The sequence below is a fragment of the Ambystoma mexicanum genome, chromosome 10, assembly GCF_040938575.1.
Source record: "Ambystoma mexicanum isolate Mex_15411 chromosome 10, UKY_AmexF1_1, whole genome shotgun sequence".
Taxonomy (NCBI): domain Eukaryota; kingdom Metazoa; phylum Chordata; class Amphibia; order Caudata; family Ambystomatidae; genus Ambystoma; species Ambystoma mexicanum.
The window spans coordinates 1301603768-1301620688 of NC_090932.1; the positions used below are offsets into that span (position 1 = coordinate 1301603768).

The 16921-nt window shown below is 47.7% G+C and overlaps 1 protein-coding gene across 1 annotated transcript in view; it reads left to right on the forward strand.

Annotated features, from left to right (window-relative positions):
• Nucleotides 1-16921, forward strand: part of SEC14L2 (SEC14 like lipid binding 2) — a 468884-nt gene that overhangs the window by 190033 nt on the left and 261930 nt on the right. Inside the window, exons 3-4 of the mRNA XM_069619311.1 lie at nt 2927-2970; nt 5961-6023. Of these exons, the coding sequence (XP_069475412.1) occupies nt 2927-2970; nt 5961-6023 (107 nt within the window). The remainder of the gene's footprint in view (nt 1-2926; nt 2971-5960; nt 6024-16921) is intronic.

Below are 16921 nucleotides of genomic sequence, written 5' to 3' on the forward strand. Positions count from 1 at the left end.
AGTACTGTACATGTCGCTGAAGGTAACGCATGAAGTAAGGGGCTAGCACTACAATAAGTGGCCTGGGACGCCCCAGGAGGATAGCTCCATGGCAACGTGCTCGCCTTGGAAGCAAGACAGGTTCGATCCATGGGTCCGCGCTTAGAAACCTCTGGGTATTTAAGCACGTTATAAATATGCAACTATGACAAAAAAAATAAAAAATCTGTAACAGCGCCTCAATGCCCCCGGGCAGTGTCAGCGCTTTAAAAATGCTAATAAATAAATATTCTGGCAATGTGGGAAGGGTATGATATGGGAGCGCAAAGAGTCTAGGTGACACTTAGGTATTGAGCTCAATGAATGCACATATGTTAAATAAATAAATGGGAGTTACCTTTCATTCTTAGGTCATGATCAATTAGGATTCTTCTCTCGGGCTTTTGGGTGGTTTATGGTCCACACTTTTCATTTTGCATGATGCCGTTTTGGACGGGGCACAGTAAGGATTGTTACTTTGTAATAGGAAGGGGAGGATTTGATTTTGGCAGGGATGGGTGATTGGAAGGGGAGAGCAGATTTTCTCACTTGAACAAACTGGGCGATCCTTAATGACGTCAGGAAGACCTGTTGAGGTCACCGGGGGTCACGGGGCTGTTTCCCGCGAGCACCAGGTCTCTAAGGACACAACTCCTGCAGTAAAAACGATAGCTTTAAAAAGCATGAACCATTTGTCCCATTGACAGACTTAAAACGGCCATTAACTCTCCCCACCCTGAGCTCACCCTTCAAGTCCAGCCTAGGGGGAGCCCTGCATCCATCTTGCCCACCGGGCCCTTCGCCTTAAGTCTGGCACTGGTAGTATGACTCTGTGATTTAAACGTTGTGTTTCAGTCCAGTTACACCAGCACTGCCATGTTTGAAGAGTAAGCCAATGCAGTGGTTCCCAACCAGCTGGCAGCATAAGACAGTATGGCTAATATGCACACTATTTCCTTCACCGCAGGTGGAGTGCGGACGCATTCCATGTTTTCACACTTGCCAAAGCAATGAAAGGGAGTACAGTTATCGTAGTGGCTGTTATTGCCCGGCACCACATGCAATAACTAACACTGGCTGAGTGTTGAGAGCTATTTTAGGGTGAGTCTTGCAGATGTTTTCGGGTCAGTGGATTTTATTTCACTGCATAGCTAGCATGAGTTGGGTGCAGTTGGAGGTGTTATTCTGGGGTACGGTTTCTAGAAGCCAAGAGTGATTGGTTGGGGTAGGGGTATTATTCACAATGAATCTGACAAGTGTCGGGCGCTGTTAAAGGTTCATGGACCGTCTTCACTAGGGCTGTACTGAATGGCATATTTAGTATTCGGCCGAATACGGAATATGAAGCAGAATAGTTGCTTTATTTAATAAATCATGTTCCAAACCTCAAAAAACACACTTATTAAAAAAACAAATAAAGTACCATTTTAAATACATTACATACTTTTATTTCTCATCATTGTAATTAGTGTAGAATCTTTATTTAAAGTATAAAAGCCAGAAAAAAGCAGATTTAACCAAAATGAAGGGTCCAAATATACAGAAAATGTTGCATATTCAGTGCCAGTTAACGTAGGAGGCTTCACAAATGCAAAAGGACTGCCTTTGTGAATCAGATGCATTGCATTCTCTATCCATTTGCAAAGTCGATGTAGTCTAGTTTCAAAACTTCTTTGCAGCTCACATAGAAATGTATAAAATGGTTCATGATGGCTCATGCAGGACACAAGTCAAGAGGAAATCTGAAATGCGTGAACTCCATCTCACAACTATTCACCCCGACCAAACAAATGATGCTCGCTTTTCACTTATCCTAGCCACTCCTTCTCGCCAATACACAAACATATGCAACTTATCAATTTATCATTCCTGATAAAATAATCAGATAATGTTAAACTCAGGACTCAAATGCTTAAAAAAAGAAAAGGGGGGACAAAGACGTACGCAGTTGGAAGTGACATGACAGGAACTGAAAGTATCTATGCACATTTCTTTCAGTTTGTCTTTTCCAACTGATAAAAGTGCACATTGCATATAAACATTTGCCAAAAGAAAATATTTTCCTGTATTGTTGCAGGCTAAGTATAAAAGATGAGCACCTTTTATGTCTAAGAATCTGTAACAAAACATGTCCTAAAGAGTAGATTACAATATAAGATATTTTTCAGCTGTGTGATTGCAATTTGTCTGGTCTAATTCTATTCAGTTTTGTAAACTGAAGTCTATATTTGCCTTTCTGAGTTCATATTGCATTGTATTCAAATGAGAATCTCAAAGTATTCTGCAAGAGCCGAATAGCTAGAAACTATTCGGCCGGAGCCGAATAGCTTTTTTTCAGCTGGAATTCGGCCGAATACTTACTCGAAGCCGAAGTTCGGTACACCCCTAGTCTCCACGAGTTGACATTAATTAAGTCAAGTTGAGGGGAGTTACTTTAAGGTATTATTTGCCGTCACTAACACTAGTTGCCTGATGCCACGGAAGGTTATGTCTGAATACCATTTGCATCTGCTAGCACTGGCTGGGTTGTGGCGGGGAGCTCTTCTTTCAGCGTACGTTTTGCACCACAGAGGTTTCTTGGTTTGCACTTTTAGGGTACAGTTGTTCAGCCTGCATTGATGCTGGGTGGGGCTGGCGCTTTTTGTCTTGAACAGTTTGCAGCAGCTAAGAGTCGGGGGTTCCTTTGCAGCGCGGTTCTCCATTTCTTGGCCACAGGCTGCCTCGTGACATTAGACCAGCGTCTGGTGCAAGGGGCAGAGTTAATCTTATTTGCTGGCTGGCGCAGAGTGAAAGCTGGCTAACAATCTGGAAATGGGATTACGGGTGGATGCTTTGTTGGCATGGACCTGTACAAAGTCTCAAAAACTGCGATTATCCCCACATATTAATCTCTCTTCTCATCTTTCAGCCAGAAATTTCAACCTGCAGAAGTCGGAGGCCATGCTTCGCAAGGTGAGATGCTGTACCCTGGTCCCACCAGGCACAGGGAACTTTGGTTCTTGGCAGGAAAAGAAAACCATAAAACACATCTTCCTTGACCGAGAGTTGCGCAGCCACCGATAAGCCTTTTCATCCCTTTGCCTTCCCTGCTCCCATGCCCTCCTTGTGTTTCCAACTCCAGCCACCTGCATGCCAGGCTGGATAAAGAAATGACACCTAAGGCTGCCTTTATCTCATCATGTTGTGAAATCTACTCTCTGCGAGTCTTTTAAAGGTCGGCTTGTGGCAGCCAGCCATTAAGTGATGTGTCCTGAGTTGCCCCTTTCTCTTCACACACCGTTTCTCTACACACACGCACACACCCTTTCTCTCTACATACACACACACCCGTTCTCTCTCTCTACACACACACACACACACACACACTATCTCTACACACAACCACACACACCCTTTCTCTCTTCACACACACACACACACCCTTTCTCTACAAACACACACCCTTTTTCTACACACACACCCTTTCTCTACACCTGCACCCTTTCTCTACACACACACACACACACACGCACCCTTTCTCTACACACACACACACACCCTTTCTCTACACACCCACACACCCTTTCTCTACACATACACACACACCCTTTCTCTACACATACACACCCTTTCTCTACACACACACACACCCTTTCTCGCTACACACACACCCTTTCTCTACACGCGCACCCTTTCGCTACGCACACATACAGACCCTTTCTGTACACACACACCCTTTCTCTCTTCACACACACACACCCTTTCTCTACATGTGCACCCTTTCTCTACGCACACACACACCCTTTCTCTACACACACACACTTTCTCTCTACACACACATCCTTTCTCTCTACACGCGCACACACCCTTTCTCTACACATACACACCCTTTCTCTACACACGCACCCTTCCTCCGCACACACACACACACACTCACAGGTATGTGTCCATGAATCGAATTGAAATGGAAAAAAGATTACTGTGGTGGGACGGGGGCAGGCTTGGATATACATTGGCGTGATTGGAACTCCATACGCTGTGTTGGGGTGTGACCAACCTCCTTCCCATAAAATCAAAGAGAATGTGCACATTAAAACTAACCAGTCAGGGTTAGAAATCCACAGCCAGCATGCATTTGAGATCAAAAGGCACAGACCGTACAAATACTCACACTCCTGGGAAGTAGGGGTGCGGGACATTAGGGACACAGCAGCCAACGTGATCAAATCAGACGGGTGCAACCAACGGGTCCAGAGCACGTCTTGTTTTAGGACAGCCGCCCACATTTAGAACGTTTTTATTACCTCGCCCTGAAGATCTCGCTGTGGCTGGGCTTCTTTAAAATACACAAGGCAAGAGTCTCACAGGGCGCTCAGAACAGAGGGCAAGGACGCCACGTGGCAGGTGAATCCTTGTCACCTGGATGCAATTGGTGCAAGCCTCGATTTTGTACTGCAAAGGATTTCTGCTAACATGTTCCTTTTCAGAAACCCACTTTGCTTAAACCTTTTTTTCTCAGACATTTAACACAAAAAAGCAAAAATACTCTTATGTGCATTGGGAGGACATCCCGATGGGAAATACTCTTAGAGTGAAAGCATGAAGTTGAAGGACCTTTAATCGCTCGAGCTCCCAATTCGCATCTGATTTCTATCGGCGCCCAGATGACTCAGGGTTAGGTGCGCTTTATAAATGCTAAAATAAATAAAGAAATAAATACAACTCTATGGCGGCTGATTCACAAGAGGTTTGCAGGAGTAACTCTACTCTGTAAGAGAGACTATTTGATCTGACCCGAGTTTACTAGTGGTGACACTGCCTTACTGCTGACTCGCCCTTCTCTTTCCAGGAGTAAGCTGCAGTTACACCTGGTAACCTCTTTGAATCACAAATAGCCTCACTGCAGGAGTGAGTCAAGAGGCAGTCAAGAGTCAGTACCAGTCACGCCTTTGTGAATCAGCCCATAGGTGGTTAAGGCATCTCAGAGGACTGGCATAGAATAGTTGTACTCCACATCTAAACTCCAGCCCCTTCACATGAGAGTCAAATTATCCCACAACTCTCAACCTTTCAAAGTTGTAATGTGGGGCCTCAAGTATGGAGGTGCTTGTGCATTTTCAACTTCTTGTTTAAAGGCATTGGACTTTTTGAGAGAGGCACAACAGGAGTCAGGTCATTATTTTCCACTAGAAATGCAGCTAAAATGGGGGACACTTTATAGGGGTGGGCATAAGGGACACATGTCATAAGGTGTGCAAGATGCAGGCTATAAAGTTGTTGGAACATTGCAACCTTTCGTATTCTACACAGTCAAAAGATAGTTGACCACAGGTTGTTGGGGACGTAGGGGGTAAAGGGGCACGTCATAAGGTCACTGCACAGATGACCCTGAAGCCCTTCTCAGATGTTGGCATCTGTGTATGGGCACGTGGTTAAGCCTGGCAGCATTATGATAGACCTGGAAAAGCAGAGGGTGATGCAGGTCATCATTGGGGGTCATTGTCAGACCAGAGCACTTGTACCAGTGCTTTCTGGTACAGGAAGTAACCCATGTTTCAGCAACTCAACTGCAGTCCCCATTTTAGCCACATAAATGTTAAAACCTTGGTATGGTGTGCTCCTTTTTAAAGTGTTGTATAATGCTTATGACCTTGGTATGGTAAAGGATGGGGATCCCGGAAAGCACGTTGGCCTTTTGGAAACACAGAAGGAAGAGGCCTAGCCACAGTGTGGGTTAATGTGGCAATGCAGCCCCCTGTCATACTTTCCAACTCTTGGGGCAGCCGGGAGACTTGTAGGCGTAGGCTTTGGCAGAGCTCTCTGTTGCCCCCTGGCTGGGGTGTGAGGTGCTGAGAGGAATCTGCTTTCCAGTCTCTCTAGCAAACACAGAGGAGGCCCCCACCAGCATTTAAGAGTCACCGAGACCTGTCTTTCCACTCAGTACGTCTTTTCTTTTTCTCCAGCATGTTGAGTTCCGAAAACACATCGATGCTGACAACATCCTAACAGACTGGAGCCCTCCAGAGGTGAGTCTGCGTGGTCTCTCTTTCCACACATGCTTCGTACCTCCCTCCCCTCTTGTTCGTCTATCTTCTCTTTCTACCTTCGCAATACTTATGACCTTGCCCATGACACTTTCCAGCTCTCTCTTGGCCCACTTTTCTCTCTAAGTCCCTCAGCTTCTTTCTTCTTCACTCACTTATTCTGTTTCACACTCCTTCACTCCCATTGTTTCTGTCTTCCCTTCCATGCTTACCTTCACTCTCTACATTTCCCTACCGTCCGTTTCTTATCTCTTTCGTTCCCTCTCTACCTTCTGTTTATGTTTACCTTTACTGATTATATATCCCTGGCATCCCTTGATCCTCTATTTTTTCCATTTGGCTCGCTTTCTTCACCCTTTCCACTTGACCCTTATTTCTCGATTCAGTCTTTCTGCTATTCCTTCACCCATCTCTATTACCCTGTGCGTGCACTCTCTCTCTCTCTCTCTCTCTCTCTCTCTCTCTCTCTCTCTCTCTCTCTCTGTCTCTCTGTCTCTGTCTCTCTCTCTCTCTCTCTCTCTCTCTCTATATATATATATATATACATATATATATATATGCGTATATATATATATGTCACAGAGTATTACATTATTTGTTTTCAAAACTTGAAAAGGGACGTCGATAAGGCTTGTCAGTAATACTATCCCTAGTGTGAAGTCCACTGTACCCATGGTCCTTCACGTGTGAAGGTCCCTCAGATTGTTTTTTCTGCCATCATAGTCGGACACAAGTTGCAGAGTTCCTTCTTTCTGGCAAACGGCATTAATGATACAAGTTTTAAAAGTTACATTTCTTCCTATACTTTTGACGGCAGTTCCACCGTAAGATCTTCGGCGACGGCTCGCAAGGACAGATTCTTCATCCACAGCGACTACTTTGACCGTCTCAATGAACTTTGACCTACTATGCCTTAACGGGCCTCGGCCCTTCACAGTAGGGAGAGTGGGGGGAGGTCATAACTTCTTTCCTTTAAAGAATGCATATTTCCCTATTCTTCCTTTTCCATCGCCAGGCTGCCATCTTTCCATACTATGGAAAACACACCATTTAAATGTTGCCCTTCCTGTAACTGGAAGTTTCCCTGGAAGGACTCACAGAGGGTGTGTAACCTCTACCTCCCCAGGGACCACCCCAAAAAGCATTGCAAGTTCTGGAATTTATTTCCATCCAAGACACTAAAGGACTGTAAGACTAAGCACTGGGCCCATCACACCATGCAGGCCAAGGCCGCTATGGACATGGAGGGAGCCTCCAGCGATGGCAGCGTCAGCATCCTAAGTGACGCTGAGGGTGATTGGGACCCGACAGTTTCTTGCATGCAAGCCACTGACTCCATTAGGCCGGCCAGCAGTTCTGCTATGGAGACGACACCCGGCGGCTCAAGCACCCACACTACACACCACACAAAGCACACCCCATGGCCGACAGTCGACCACTTTGTCGACCGATAAGCCACATGTGGTGTCGAAGGGAAAGTCAGAGAAATCCCTGTCCTCTGGGCCATTGCATTTGCCACATGACAGGCCCCCAACACAGATGCTGAAGTCTATCTCCGACACCGCGAACAAAACAGACAAAGGGCCATGCACCACAAACAACCCTCTACATCAGAGAGTATCTCTGCCCCTGTTCCCACAGGTTTTCCAAGCTCCACCCAATGAACCCCTGAACAATTTGACAAAGTAATGCAGAGAATGTCATGCTTTGTTGACTTTTTTGATTGACACCCTGCTCAACTGTCCAACATCCAAGGGCCTTCACATGGGGAGTCAGCTAAAACCAACCTGAGGCAAAAGAACACAACTAGACACTGCCCGGCCAAGTTCTTCACAGGACATGCCCGAAGACCTATACTACATTGACACTTCAGGCTTTCAAGATCCTAGATGTCACAGACCGGTATTATGATGACTATGCCGATGACGTCTACATCATACAACACCTGGACCAACATGACCAACTCGTGGCTGTCTCCCCTGTGGATAATCAACTGCAGTATAATGAACTCCTTTAAAAGGTTGCTGAACATTTTAAAATTGATACCCATGAGGTACAAGTCGAGAAGGACTTTTTAGTGGACATCCTTGGGGATAAGAGGTCTGCAGCACAGTTTATGCCATTCCTGCAGTCCATCCAGAGGTGCATTCAGCCTTCTTTACTTACCCTCAACCTTATGAGGGCAGTTAACCCCTGTATTGAAAAGATGTTCAGACCAACCCCCTCTGACCCATTATACATCAGGGGTCAATTAAAGCCTCACTCTCTCGTCGTAACTACCACAAGAAAGAGAGCAGGCATGCCCTTCGCCCCTGCTGAAGCCCCTCCTGACAAGGAGGCAAGTTCCAACTGTCACAAATGAGACGAGATCTCACAACAAATCGACTCTGTCCCAGAGCCCCTTAAAACACAGCTTTTAAAAACAGTGGCTGAGGGTAAGCAGGTGGCAAATTACATCCTGAAAAATAATCTGGACACAGTAGATAATGCATGCCATATAGTAGCTGAGGTTACTCTGATTAAGCTCCATGCATGGCTAAGACAATCCGGCCTTAAGGTGGAAACTCAAGCCACCCTGCTTAATATGCCGATTAAAGCAAACGCCTTCTTTGGGAAAGCAGTAGAGGACGCACTGAGAAGTGCTAAAGAAGAGTACGACACCCTAAAGTGCCTGGGACAGCTTACTAACAAAACTTTTGTGCAGAGAGGCACATGTAATGCATGCTGATTTCGAGAACAAAACTCCCAACGGTCCTCTAACTATAGTCAGGGTGGACAAACGTCATCTTGGGGTTCCTCGCACAGGCAATCCTCCCAGAAAAATGTTCAAAGGGGACCCAGAAGTTCTAGGAGTAGAGGCAGAGCCTCCTCCACCAGAGGCTCCAGCCACCCAAAGCAATAAACAACCACTCCAGGTCCCCTCCCATGCTTTTGCAGTAGGAGGTTGCATTTGTCATTTTACCCACGCATGGGAGAGGCTCACGTCAGACAAGTGGGTACTTTCCACGGTAGCGGGAGGCTATTGCATAGAGCTCATACAGACACAACCCAACAACCCGCCAAGACAAAGACAAACAACGCAGGAGGAACAGCACATTCTGTTAGAAGAGGTCAAAGCACTGATGGAAAAGGATGCTATAGAGATTGTCCCGGCAAACCAGGTAAACAAGGGTATCTATTCAATTTACTTCCTTGTGCCATAGAAAGAACTTACAATGTGCCCTGTCCTAGACTTGGGCCCTGCAAACACATATGTCAAGCCACAAAACTTTTGCATTACAACGCTACAAGAAGTAATCCCACTGCTAAGAAAAGGGACTGCATGGCAACATTGGACACGAAAGATGCATACCTTCATATTTCAATATTCCCAGTGCACAGAAAATTCTTGCACTTCAAAATAGCAAATCAACACTACCAATTCAATGTGCTCTGCTTCAGCATGGCCTCAGCTCCAAGGGTATTCACCAAGGTATTGGCCTTGGTGGCGGCGCACTTATGCAGACAATCAATCCCAATGTACCCTTATCTGGACAACTGGCTGATAAAAGGGGAATCCCCCTCAAATTTATAAGAAAAATACCTGAAAAATAATCAACCTTCTCTTCCAATTGGGTTTTCAATCAACGAGAAAAAATAAAGCCTTTTTCCAAGCCAAACCAAACAGTTCATAGGAGCTATCATAAAGACAAAGGGGGAGGCTAGTCTTCCCCTCAAATGAAAGAACATACTGCTGCAAATACCTAATTATCTTGCAGGTCGCCAAGTAACCGTATGCAAGGCAATGCGCCTGCTCAGGATGATGGCTTTGTGCATTTATCTAGTTCCACACACACGGTTGCGCATGCGCCCAATGTAGGAGTGGTTAGCGAAACAATGGTTTCAGGGAAGCGGTCAGTGGGACGATCTAGTGGTTGTTTCGCTAACCCTAGTACAAGCACTTCGCTTGTGGTTAAAGGAAAATCTGGTAAAGGGAAAACCCTTTCACAATCCTCCAATACAAGTGATAATTACAACAGATGCCTCACTCTCCAGATGGCAAGCCCATTACCTTTACCACTTTCGCATGGTGTGTGGACACAAATCACAGCCCAAACCCAGATCAACCTCCTAGAGCTACTAGCGGTACTCAATGTTCTGAAAGCTTTCCATCTGCATCTAATAGGCCAAACAGTGCAGGTCCTCACAGACAGCACCACTGCCATGTTCTACATAAACAAGCAGTGATGCACACACTCTCCAAGTCTGTCCAGGATATCGCAGAAAATTTGGAAGTGTGCACTCAAGCGGAACATGTTCCTACTGTCTCAACACATTCCAGGGAACTCATTTCTATAGCAGACTCTTTAAGCAGAGATCCTCTACCTGATGAACACAAGTGGCAACTAATCAGAGGAATTCTAGACAAAGGGCCTCATTACGACCTTGGCGCCCCCGCATTTAAGGGGGCCGGTACAGCACCGGCCCCCTTCATTCCGGGAGCACCGATTACAAGCTTCCCATTGCAGGACCCGGATCGCATGCCTGGTAAAACCAGGCGTGCTTTCCGGGTCCCGCAAGGGGAAGAGGGAGGCAATAACGGGCCAGATGTAATCTGCCCGTTATTACCTCCCTCCCCATTCCCATTGAGCCCTATGGGGGTTCAAATGGGAATGGGGAAGGTGTCCTGCATGGAGGATTTACCGGGTCCTCCTATCTCGGAGTAACCCGGTAAGTCCCCATTGCAGGAACCCGGTAATGGACCCCGGAACGGTGGCAGCCATGGAGCTAATAGCTCCATGGCTACCGCCGTTCTCGTAATGAGGCCCAATGTGTTCTCCCTGTGGGGTTATCCCCCTTTAGATTTGTGCACCACAAGTCTAAATGCACAATGCCCAGACTTTGCATCCACGTGTCCCCAACCCAGATCCAAGGGAAACGCCCTGTGGATGAGCTGGTCAGGGAAATTTGCTTACGCCTTTCCATCAACACCGCTCCTGAACAGAATAGTGCACAAGATGCACCAGGAAGAAGTGACTCTAATCCTGGTTGCTCCAATGTGGGCGAGACAACCTTGGTTTCCACATCTGCTAGAACTGGCAATGTGCAAACCAATCAAGCTCCTGTGCCCCTACAACATGCTATCCCAGCACGGGGGACAACATTCCACCCACATACTCAGTCTATGAACTTGGCAGCTTGGCTCCTGAAGTCATAGAATTTGGACGTTTAAAATTCCCTCAAAGGTGTATGAAAATCCTCAAGGAGGCATGGAAACCTAACTCCATGCACTGCTACTTCAATAAATGGAAAAGATTTGTAATATGGTGCCGATCAAAGGATGTAAACCCTATTGAATGTACTCCTTCAGATATCCTTCACTACATGCTCCACTTACTAGACTCTCACGTAGTATATAACTCCATCAAGGTTCATCTAGTGGCTCTGCCATGTCCACGTAGACCACTTCACAAAACAAGGTATCCTGGTAGAAAGTCCCTATTGTTAAGGCTTTCATGGGAGGAGTAAAGCGACTTTAGGCCCCCCCCATTTCCAACCCGCCTCCAGGTTGGGATGTTAATGTTGTACTCCCAAAGCTCATGGGCCCACCCTTTGAGCCTATGCACAAATCCAGCCTCAAACACCTAACATACAAAACAGATTTTCTGGTAGCCAACACCTCAGTAAGAAGGGTTAGTGAGCTACAAGCCTACACTTACACCTAAATTCATATCCAAGTTCAATTATTTCAAAATCCATCCAATTCAGCTGAGAAAAACCTCGATACACTGGGTGTAAGGAGGGCAGTTTGGTACTAACAAAACAAAACCGCTAAGAAAAAAAGATCAACTGTTTTTCTCAATAGCACCTGGCAGGGAAGGTGATCATGTTCCAAAGAACGCCATCCCCGGATGGATAGTGAAATGCATACAGCTCTGCTATTCCCTATTAAAGACAACTCTCCCTTTCACAGCAAGAGCTCACTCTACCAGGCGTACAGGAGCTACTTTGGCATGTATTGCAAATGTCCCACAAGACCCCATTTGCAAAGCAGCTACATAGAGTTCCATGCATACCTATACTCAGCTTTGGGGGCGTGGCCAACGCACATGGCGTGAAGACGGAATCCGCCAGCGCTCCTGCCCGAGATCCTGTAACGAACCATATCGCTCAGATAAAACGCAACCTATGGGCATAAATTCAGCAGCAGCGTGAAGGGGAACCGCTTTTCTACCCCTGGCGCTGCCTCTGCGAGGAAATCGGACCTGCACAATGGAGAATCGGAACGAGTGAAGCGGATCCCCTCTGACTCACCAGATGGCGGCAACTGCCACTATCAAGTAAGCCGCGGCGAAGCAGAATAGATCAGCTGGAAGCCCGCCGCTCGCTGTGCGAGGGCGGCAGAGAGCATCACCCTCCATTCTGGACACAGAGGACGCCTCGGACAGGACCCGTGCTCACCGCTGGACCCCCGGCGCCTGCGGGGAACCACGACCCGGAGAAGAAGGTACTGCGAACCCTGCACCCCAGACTACACGCTGGTGTGGGGACAACGCCAGCGCGAAGGAAGCAGCGAAGGAGAAGAAGGTAGGGGGGATAAAACCCCTGCTGCGACTGGGAGTGGCCGCGCTGGATAATCACTGCCCCGCCGGAGCTCTGCCGGCGAGGCGGGGAGGCATGGCCCAGGCCGCAGCCGATTGCAGTGAGTCGGGAGGCGAGCTCTGAGTGGGCAGCTGACGCGACGGGCCCGGTGACGGAGCTGAAGGGGCCGAGCGCCACCCCAGTCAATAGAGAGCGAGAGGGTGGCCTCACAGCAGACTGCACCAGGGGCATACTCCATCGGCGGCTGGGCTCGAACACAGAATTAACCTCCAGCAAAATAAAGCAGCCACTTAAATAGCAAGGCGGAGAGGCAGGAGAGCAACCCGGAGGGCCCAGGGTGGCACTGGGCCTAGCAGTGAACATCGCCAGCATGAGTAGGAGGCAAATTCAAAATAAGCAGCTAAACGAGAGCATTACCTGATCTGCTGCAATCTGCCCTCCAACCCTCATGGTCAGACCACCATGCACTAAACGGCCCAACATACCAACATTAGGACAGCCAACACTCAGATGCGACATGCAACACTGAAACCAGCCAGGAGTGGAGTCGAACCGGCGCCATAAGCGACAAGCCATTACAGAAATTAAGCCATCTCACACTGTGCCCCATGGTGCTCTGGGCCAGGTGATCATCTATCAGCCAACACACCTCAGGCTTAACAAAGCTGGGTCCTTGCTACCAAGAGGCTGACGCAATGACAACCCTGCCACAAAACAACAAACAGGGCCACCACCACGTCGACCCACTACTACCAAACGCAAGCACACCTGTGAGGCGGCACACAACCCTACGCTGCCAATAATCCAACAAACAGTTGCCCAAGCCCAAAACAATTGCCATAGAGCTTGCAGCCAGCGACCGGGCAACTACCCCTGACACACGGCAGCAGCCTGAAAACTCTGAGATAAGGGATGTCTCCCCCTAAAAGTAAACTGAAAACTGCAACAATTTACTCCTACATGACGGTCAGGCCCAAACAGCAACAAGACGCAGCGGCCGTCGAAGAACCACTGACCCAGGAAGGTGACTCTAAAGATACGCAAGTCCTGCAGGCCATAGCAGCGCTCCGCACGTTTATCGATACCAAAATAGAAGATGTTAAGTCGGACATGCAGCTGAGGAGACAGGACGCCCGCAACCTGACTGAAAGAGTGACTACTGCGGAGGCCACACTACAGGACAATGTTGAAATTACGATAGACCTGAAAACTAGAGTCCAAGACCTTGAACTGAAGGTGGCACGACTAGAGGCACAATCAGAGGACGCGGAAGGGCGAGCCCGCCGCAACAATATTCGAATTCTGGGTGTCCCGGAAGACATGGAAGGCCCAGACCCATCAGAATTCATAGAAACAATGCTACAACAGTAAATTGGGGCAGGCAAACTCTGCCAGGGATTTTCGATAGAACGTGCCCACAGGTCCCTACAGAAGAGACCTCCCCTGGGCTCCTACCCACGTCCAATAATCGCAAAAGTCCTAAATTTCCGCGACAGAGAGACAATACTGCCATTCTCGAGAGAAGGTGGGGAAATCAAGAGACAAGATGCCACGATAGTCATGTACCCGGATTACACTCCCGCAGTGCAACGTGCAAGGAACTCATTAATTCCGGTGAAAGCAGGATTATGGAAACTCAATCTCAAGTACATGCTACTGTACCCATCGCGCCTTAAAGTACTATACAAAGGAAAAGCCATCTTCTTAGAAACTCCAGCTGAAGCGAATATGTGGCTCAAACACAATAAACTCGCAGACGATAAGGAAGGAAAAACAAAGGCGACCACAAGTTAATGAACATCTAAAGTAACAGGAAACGACTGATGCTCGAATAATGAAAGAATGGACTATTGGACCGTACTAGGAACTACAACACTACGAAAGCAACATCGGGCAGGAGCGCAAAGACCCACACACGCACTGATGACGTCGGCCCACCCCTCCAGAAAACGTGTAGGCCGAATGCCAACACATCGCCCGCACCGAAAGGCCTGGCAAGTCCCAGAAGGCTCCGGTGCCCCTGAGCGCTGCAAGTTGGAAGCAACTGCTGGGAGCAGTTCAAAGTTGACCAGTTTGTTGTTCTCATTCACCAGAATGAAAGTTGCTACCGTTGGTAAGTCTCCAAGTAATACCATGAAGAAGGGGGGAGGTGAGCGGGGGTGGGAGAAGGACGGGCCCTAGCTCTCACACAAGTGGTGTCTTCGGCAACCAAACCACAACCTCGAGCAATCAAACCAAGGAAGCAAGACACCCGTAACACCCTCTCTGAGCCACCATGACTGCAACAATAAAAATGATGACATGGAACGTGAGAGGTCTGAGCACCTACCTCCACAGGAACAGAATTAAATCCTATTTACACAGAAAAGGGGTGGAGATAGCACTGCTGCAAGAGACCCACTGCACAGTAGAATCAATGGCCAAACTCCAAGAGCACCTGGGGGGGACAGGGATTTGGTACTACTTCCTCTAAATACGCCAGCGGAGTCTACACCTGGATCCACCCACAACTCCCATTCCGCTTGACCAGGTCAGAGATAGACTCGGAAGGCAGATTCGTGATAATATGGGGGCACATTGAACAAACAGAAATATGCACAGTGAACTTCTATCTCCCCAATAACAATATCCTGGCTTACCTGAACTCACTGTACACCAGAATCACGCACTATAGGAATGGTCTTTTCATCGGGGGGGGGGGGGGAGATTTCTATTGTGTACACGACCCAATGCTAAACAGGTCCACACCCCAACCAAAAGGCCCATCGGCAGCAACAACTGCCCTGGCCGCCATGACGGACAGGCTAGACCTGGCGGATGCATGGGGAGAACTACACCCGGCAACACGAGGAGATTCATATTTCTTGTCCCTGCATGACCTACACACGAGGTTAGATTATATCTTCATAGGCAGGGAACACTTGCCCCAAGTGGAAAGAGCACAATACTTGGGAAGAACTATCTCGGATCACTCCCCGCTCTTAGTGGAATGGAACCACACTGGTCCCAGACCCCCGATCCCCATGTGGAGAATGCCCGTAGAAGCCCTGAAAGACCCAGCATTTAGAGATGAAATACGTGTTTCCATTTACTACTACATAGAAGTGAACACGGGAAGTGTAGAACACATAAGCACAATGTGGGACGCCCTAAAAGTAGTGACACGGGGAGAAATCATTGCAAAAGCGGGGGTATCAGGAAACTACTCCAAAAGGAACTAGATCAAACGGAACGAGAGATTGAGGGGTTGGAGGCCACTCCCATAGGTACCCACCAGAGGGAAGCTGAACTAAAAAAACTCAAAGACAGGAACACAAACGCGTGGAGCAGACTTGAAAAATTCGACTACACCACCAAAACAAACAGAGGACATGTAGAAGCAGACAGACCAGGCAGGCTTCTGGCCTGGCTCTGCAAAAAGGAGCACCCCAGACATCCTACCACCACACTGCAAGACGAGGACGGAAACATACACCAGACACAGCAGAGCATAAACGACACCTTCACGCTTTTACGCACACCTATACTCTTACAAAGATCAGGTCCCCCAAGATCAGTTACAGACACACTGGAAGAGATAGGGCTCCCCAGACTGTCCCCTGCACAAGCCGAAACTCTAGATGCAGACATCACACCAGAAGACATAACTGAAGCCATTAGGTCTCTGGCCACGTGCAAAGCTCCTGGCAGCGACGGACTACCTTCGGAGTTTTACAAAACATATGAGTCCTCCCTGACTCCCCTGCTACATGAAGTTGTATACGAAAGGGGGATATTACCTGAAAGCATGAGAGAGACGCTTGTGGTCCCGGTCCTCAAGCCCAATAAACCGGCAGATAGATGTGACTCATACCGCCCACTCTCGATGCTTAATTATGATGTGAAAATCTTAACCACAATATTAGCCAAGCGGTTGTCCAGATTAATAGGAGACATAATACACACAGACCAAAGCAGTTTTGAACCAGGTCGTAATACATCCATGAACCTACACAGGTTGCAACATGTCATAGCGCAAACTGACAAAGACAAGGACTCATACGCACTACTATCCCTAGACACTGTCATGGCATTTGATTACATATATTGGGAGTGGCTGGTGGCTGTCCTCGAAGAATTTGGTTTTGGACCTGGGTTCACTAGATGGATTAAAATACTCTATACTAAACCAAGAGCAAGGGTGAAATCCGGGAAACACGTATCAGAAGCCTGGGACATATGTAGAGGGACTAGACAGGGCTGCCCACTGTCTCCTATGCATTACGTACTAGGATTAGAGCCCATAGCCATCTACTTTG